A 7,566-nucleotide genomic window follows, 5' to 3' on the forward strand; every position below is an offset into this window, starting at 1 on the left:
GCCACCACCGCCCAGCTTTTTGTTTTTGTTTGTTTGTTTGTTTTACCACCTTCTTTCAATGCACTTCCTTCCTTAAAATGTTCTGGTCTGAAAGGTTATACCCTTTACACCATATTACCTACCATTATTCATGACAGAGACTCATTGTAATGTCACAGCCTCTATCAGTGACAGCCACCATACAACTTCAACAACCCCGTGTATTCTGTCAGCCCTTATAACACATTAATCCTATAACCATTTGCTAACCCCATCTGGTCCAACACCAGGTACCTGACTGCAAAATCAGATCCACATATCGCCTTGCCTGACTTTTATAACAGCAAGCCTGTAAGCCCTACTCCAACAACTTGAAATGCCTACTTTTCTAGTCTAACTCCTAAAGGAAATGCCTAATCCCCTAATACTCATAGTGGCTCTGCTTCTCTAACTGATTCCTGAATTGTTAGTACAGGAAGTCATTAAAAGGAAGCATGTCCTGAAGGCTAGGAATGTTAAACCGCTTCTCTCTGGACCAGGGAAATCTAAGCAGTCAATAGCATAAAGTAGAATAAATATTTAAATTATCATTTGCAAAGACTTACAGAGGACAAAGCTTTGGGTAAATAAGCAGTTGTTACCAGAGTACATTTTAATAAAAATTATGTTGTTAAAACTTAAGATGTTAAAAATAACTTGTTTAGGGACCAACAAGATGGTTCAGCAGGTAGGCACTTGCTACCAATATTAAAGGCACTGAGTTAAATCACCAGGACCTTCGTGGTGGAAAGAACTGAGCCCTACAAGTTGTCCTCTGACCACCACAGAGGCACCACAGCATGTATGCATGCACATGCACATGCACATCACACACATACACACGCAAATTTTTTCTTAAAAGAAAATGATCATCTAGACATATAGGCAGACTCAAATCCCAGAGAGTCCTGGGAACTGGACACAAAATGTAGCTGTGCTAATCATATATATATGGCAAATATATGCTAAAAGAAAGTTAAGAAATATGTACCACAGAATCTGACTCCTTCTAAGTTTCTGTTATTAACCTGGGCTGGGAAGAAATGTACCACACTGAGAAAACAGAAGGAAAGCAGCAGCTATTATGCTCAAAGCAGTGTGGTGACCTAGAGTAATGAGAAGTAGCTACAGAGACATCGACAGGCTTGCTGAGCCCCCACTCCAAGTCCAGCTCTTCTCAACTGCCAGCCCCACTGGCCATCAATCCAGGCCCACTGAAAACTTTACTAGGAACCAACAGAAGTGGGCCTGTAGGTATGAGCTTTTCCATAATGACGTCAGAGACACCTTTTTACTATTCACATTCACATATCATTTTAAAAGCACTGATAAGTTTTATAAAGATAAACAGTTTTAAAGCAATTTTAAACATTTTAAGCAATCCTCTTTAATTAGGAGCACTCTTCGTTCCCTGGGGAAAATACATGTTTTATCATTATCAGAGTAAGAAAGACTTACATCATTAGACTGAAACAATCGAGTCATTGCAAAGAAGGCTTCTGTAGCTTCCATAGTTCCGAAGTGTTCACCCTAAGTAAAATTTAAAAGAAATTTTAGATTAAAAAATATAAATATTAAGAATTTACTCTTTATTTCTCATTTGATTCAAAAATAATTTGAATTCAGGAGGAAGTCTCTTTATAAACACTCTGCCTCTTGGTAACTTTTCTGCTTTCAATTTAGAAACCTGCAGGGGAGAAGAAAAAAAAAACACCTCAGGGCCATTTAGAGACTTCTTATTTAAAATAATTCAAAATAGCACACCATTCTTAGAATTTCTGGAATTGTAGTATCTACATTTTTAACAGAAGCTGCTTATATTTCCTTTAAGAAATATACCAACAGGCAAAAATAGTACATAGAATTTCCAATCTGCATTGCATGGTAAGGTCACAGTACCTACAAGCAGGTCTTGCACCTGCATTTGCAGAGTCTAATGGCTGGTCCATGTCCAGTATAGGACAGGTGCATTATAGATAAAAAAAAAAAAAAGGATTGCTTATGAGGAATCCAAGAATATATGGCAAAATAGGGTTCAATACAAAAGAGAAGGATCTAGAACCCCCTTATTTTTGTTTCAAGGGCTGCTATAGATCCCAAAACACAGACCCTAAACTCTTTAAACTCTTAGAAGTATGATTTGGATCTTACAATATTTAATGTGAATAGCAGATTATTTAAAGACCTTGTCAAAACACAGTCCCCTGTGGAGAACTCTCAGAGAAGCAGGACATTCTCACCCAGTAACAGCTCCCAACACGCTGATGCTGCTGATCTGGCAGTCCACGGCTAGAGAGCTTATTCACTAACTTTCAAAACATTTCTAGTCATAAACTTCTTAAAATATTACCATTTCAACACTTATTTCTCCCAATAAAGTAATCTTATATAAAGTATTGGACTTAATTTCTTTTACATAAAATACAAGTAGTCTTACATCTATTTGCCATGAGTATAAGAATTTTGATTTTAAAAAAAAGTGTTTTAACCTGGCCTGGGACAAGAGAGGCACCCAAGAATCAATTGGGGTGATCTTAGCTGTGACTCACTACATCAGAGATATGGAACCTGAAGAGGCCACCTCCTACAAACAGACAGGAACCCCAGTGGAGCAGTAGAGACACCAACACCCCACAAAACTTTCAACCCAATATTTATCCTGTCTAGAAGTAATGCAGGCACGGAGGAGGGAGCAGGGACTAAGGGAGGGAATAGCCAAAGAATAACGGGCCTAACTTGAGACCCATCCCATGGGCAAGCACCAATCCCTACCACTGTTAATGACACTGTTATGCTTACAGACAAGAGCATATTGCCCTTTGAGAGGCTCCACACAGCAGCTGACTCAGACAGGCGCAGACACCCACAGCCAAACAGTGGATGGAGCTTAGGAATTTGTATAGAAGTATAGGAGAAAGGATTGTGGATCCTGAAAGGGATAGGAACTCCACAGGAAGACCAACAGAGCCAACCAACCTGAACCCTCTGGGTTTTCAGAGTCTGAACCACCAACCATAGAACATACACGGTTGGACCTAGGCCTCCCCGCTCATATGTAGCAGACGTGCAGCTTAGCATTCATGTGGGTTCTAAACAACTGGAGGGGGGCTATCCCAAAAACTGTTGCCTTTCATGTGGGTTCTAAACAACTGGAGGGGGGCTTTCCCAAAACCTGTTGCCTGTCTGTGGGATATGTTCTACTAGCTGGGGTGCCTTGTCTGGCCTCAGTGGGAGAGGAAGTGCCTAACCTTGCAGAGACTTGAAGTGCCAGGGTTGGGGGGGATATCCAGGGGCCCACACCCCCACAGAGAAGAAGGGGAGAGGTGAGGAGGAAGGCTTGTGGGGGGATGACTGGGAGGTGGGCAATGAGCAGGATGTAAAGTGAATAAGTAAAAAAAATTGAAATTAAATTTAAAAAAATATCTTAAGTTTAGGATGAAGGACAAAGTATAACAAGAGTTTACAACTAGTTAAATCAGTGTCCAACTTGTTTATCAACAAGAGAGACCTTTCTTAGTGTAAAACTTACCAAATACCCAGAAGCCTGTGGGATTCTTTATATAAGAACAATCTTAAGTTACAATTTTAGACTTACAATTCAGAACTTGTGGCTGTGTCAATTCCAGTAGAAATTTTGAAGTGTTTTGGTGTTTTTGTTTGTTTTTTCTTCTTCTAATGTTCTACCAAGAACCAGGGAAGGAGACGAATGACTCCCAAGCTGTTCTACTTGACCGAGTTCATGCTGTCCTTGGCAATCTCCTTCTCAAGACAACTGCCTCAACATTAGTTGCTCCAAGAAAGGTATTGGCCAACCCTGACTGACTACTTTGAATCAACTTTCACTACTGCGAACTCTGCTGGTACAGTGAAATTAGCCACTTTTGACACAATACAGAATATGCTCTAGAGAGGTAAGTCACACCAATCTTGGCTTGGATGTCCTTACATACCACTACAGTTACGCTGCTCAAGAACAGACATGTCTTTTTGTTTCTCAAGTTTCAATTTGCAAACAACAAAATTTTGTTAAAACTATAAATTAGGGGGTTTTAAGATATAATTAAACTTTATTTATAAAACAACAAAACTTTAATTATAAAATAACATGATAAAAAACTCCTGATGAGGTACTGATGAGATGCATCAGCAGATAAAGACACTTGTCAAGCCTGAAGACTTGAGTTCATTTCCCAGGTTCTACATGAAAGAAAGAGAACTGCCTGCCACATGCACTTGATGTAAGCATACACAAAACTACTAAGTAAATGTAACAAAACTAAATGTTTTCTTAGAATTTAAGTTGGTAAGTATAACACATTTAGCATTACATATAAATAATCCAGATATAGGATGTATATATATATATGTTGTCTACAAAATAAAATTCTATTTTCTAAGGTTCTAAATTTTTTGAGATTACATTTATAAATTGAAGCAAAAGTAAAAAGGAAAATTAATATCAATAATAGAACACAGAATTTAAAATTTTTTTTTTGGTTTCGTCTACTGTAACTCCAGTGCCTAGAACAGCTCATAAGACACAGCAGGTATGCAATAAAACTTGCTGAGTTACAAATGGAAAGTATTTCTGAATACAAACTATGTGCCCAGCACTATTATAATTGTTTATATCTACTATTTCATTTAACTATAATGCTTAAAAGATTGGTATTACAACCCTCACTTACATTATGAGGCACATAATGATTAAATTACTTGTCCAGAATCATATTGACAGTATTAGTGTAATAATGATACTAATATAAAACCTGAACATTAAGACAAAAATTTCAACACTTCACTATTATGCCAAATAAATAAGCAAACAAAATACTTGAAATCTGTTTGACTTTACATTGTATTTTCAAAGAATCTCAAAATACATGAAACACGCTGTTGGCACAGCAGTTAAGAACACTTTTGTTACTCTACAGAGGATCCAGGTTTGTTTCCCAGAACCCCCATGGTAGCTCCAACCCTCCATAACTTTAGTCTCAGGGGACCAGATGCCCTCTTCTGACATCTATGAACACTGAGCATACATACAGTGCACATGCATACATGCAGGTAAAACATTCATACACATAAAATAAATAAACGAATCTTTAAAAAACTAAAAGTAAATACATGTATCGAGTATGTTTTAAGTAGTATTTGTTGACTTCAAATCAACGTACATGTTTAGCTGGTCTAATATCTCATGAATTTAGAAAGGAATATAAGGTTCAGTCCTTGTATTAAAGAACTTTTACACATTATTGTTCTAACCAAACACTGTGGATTTTCAAATTACATGATTTTTTTTTGTTTTTGTTTTTGTTTTTCGAGACAGGGTTTCTCTGTATAGCCCTGGCTGTCCTGGAACTCACTCTGTAGACCAGGCTGGCCTCGAACTCAGAAATCCGCCTGCCTCTGCCTCCCAAGTGCTGGGATTAAAGGCGTGTGCCACCACCACCCGGCGATTTTTTTTTTTTTTTAAAAAAAACAAGTCTACTTCTCAGTAAGTTCTTCACTATAGGTTACTTATTTCTATCTTAATACACAAATCTAAGGAAATCAGAATAGTTTACCTGGTTGAGTAAGTAAAGAATCTTTGTCAAGATATGCAAACATCTTCTTGGATTGATGGGTGTTTCGTTGAATATGCGTGCCTACAGAAATATGCAAAACAGTATGCTATATATGGTGTACTTTCTATCATAGAGGACACCAAAAACTATCTTTACTATCCTAACAATATGTTAGTACAATATCCAAGTAATAACAGTTGTCTATGATCTCAAGTTAGTATGGGGTACAATAAATGATCAGATACAACTTGCTTCCCTGGCTATACTTTATTCCCTTAGGTTGACAACCTCAATCTTAAAGACTTTACCAGAGTCTCTGTCTACATATGAATACCACGAGCTTAACATCTGTAAGTTCTTAGAATAACCTTGCACTTACCGCTCCTGACGTTTCATTAAAATCCCCTAGCACACAACAGTCTGTACGTCTGTACATTTCTATAGTTCCAGACTCTCCCTTTTCCTCCACTCCACATCCTCTGCGCTGTAACACTCCTGTTACTTATAATATATAAATAAAAAAAAGAATTTCTAGTTTTGATCAAATGTGGGGGAAGACTGATTTTCAGACTGTCAGGTGGGTCTACCGTCCTTCATTGTTATTTTGGCTGTCCTGACTTTAGTACCTCGTTGGGTTATTTTTTTTCCCATCATTGACAAACAGGATCGATAAGGCACTGTACACATCCAAGCCATACCTCCTGTAAGACAGCACTCTTCTCCAAATGCTGGAAAGGATTGGAACCACTACCTATAGTATAAGAAAAAGAGAAGGTCTTCAGTAGCTGGCCTACAAAGACTTTTCTAAAGGAGGATATTGCATGCTTGGGAAATTCTCTCCTAGACAGAATGATCCCTTGGAAGTCACAAGGACAACCATTACTAATATGCAAATAAGTTGGATGAAGTAATTTTGATTCTGGTACAAATTCTGTCATTGCCATACTGAGATATCTTGGACTTCTCCTGATATAGGAACCCTGTTCAAAATGAGTGCCTTCATTCCCTGCTTCCCCCTCCCCCATCCCATGGATGTTAACAAATGTGTCGTTTCCACCACCACCAAGAGTAATGAGATGACAGGACACTATGGATTTCCCTAAAAGCAAGCCCTATTTTATGTGTTTCACACATTTACTGAAGCAGAAAGGAACAGTTTCGCAGAGAATCACAGATGTAAAGAGGCCATGCAGGATGAGGCCATGAAGGTCCACTAACCCAACCTTCCACCACACTTGTGAGAGCAGCTACCACTGAAGAGCTGAAGATTTTTTTTTTTTTTTTTGAAGAGGCTTGGCATCTTCCCCACTTGCACTGCACCACAGACAGGTATCAACACGCAAGTCACTTCTGGATGCCTGCTCATTCAATGAGCTGTGTCCCACCGGGCAGTCTTAACCCCTGGGAACAGGAGAATCAAGGCCCTTCAGAGTCCATAAACACGCAACCCTGGCCCGGTCGACCCCAGCCCCCAAAACGGGGTGCTCGCCCTGGGGCCTAACCCCACCAGCAACCCCAGACTACCAAGACATGCGCGCGCACCTCGCCCCCCGACAGGGCCCCACGGAGGGGTGGCTCAGAGGGGCTCGGTCGGGGGCGGGCGCGGGGGGCGGGGACGCGCCGGGGCGGAGCCGCCGAGCGCTCAAGGCGACTCCCGGCCGGGAGCGCGCGGCCCGAGGGGAGGCCCCGGCGCCGGGGGAGGGGCTTCGGGCAGACCCCGCCGCTGCGGCCGCCCCCAGAGCAGGTGGCTGCGGGCGAGGGAAGAGGGAATCCTGGCGCCTGAGGGTGGGCGTCCGGAGCGCCGCGCGTACCAGACTCTTCGTCCTTCTTGTCGAATTTTTTAATCATCTTGGACGGCTTCCCAACGCCCAGACCCACCGCAACCGTCCCAGGCGCCGCAGCCGGCGAACGGAAGACGCTGCAGGAAGGCAGGCCCTGTGTTCTCACACCGGTTGGGCCGGCGGGCCGTCACTCGGGG

At 41.0% G+C, this 7,566-nt stretch overlaps 1 protein-coding gene across 1 annotated transcript in view; it reads right to left on the reverse strand.

The window, feature by feature from the left end:
* Window positions 1–7,529, reverse strand: part of LOC114633075 (coatomer subunit gamma-2) — an 85,890-nt gene extending 78,361 nt beyond the window's left edge. Inside the window, exons 1-4 of the mRNA XM_028781695.1 lie at window positions 7,400–7,529; window positions 6,287–6,339; window positions 5,589–5,669; window positions 1,477–1,548 (exon numbers count right to left, since the gene is read on the reverse strand). Coding sequence (XP_028637528.1) covers window positions 1,477–1,548; window positions 5,589–5,669; window positions 6,287–6,339; window positions 7,400–7,436 — 243 coding nt within the window. The 5' untranslated portion in view covers window positions 7,437–7,529. The remainder of the gene's footprint in view (window positions 1–1,476; window positions 1,549–5,588; window positions 5,670–6,286; window positions 6,340–7,399) is intronic.
* Between the last annotated feature and the right edge of the window lie 37 nt (window positions 7,530–7,566).

The sequence above is a fragment of the Grammomys surdaster genome, unplaced genomic scaffold, assembly GCF_004785775.1.
Source record: "Grammomys surdaster isolate TR1022 unplaced genomic scaffold, NIH_TR_1.0 514, whole genome shotgun sequence".
Lineage (NCBI taxonomy): Eukaryota > Metazoa > Chordata > Mammalia > Rodentia > Muridae > Grammomys > Grammomys surdaster.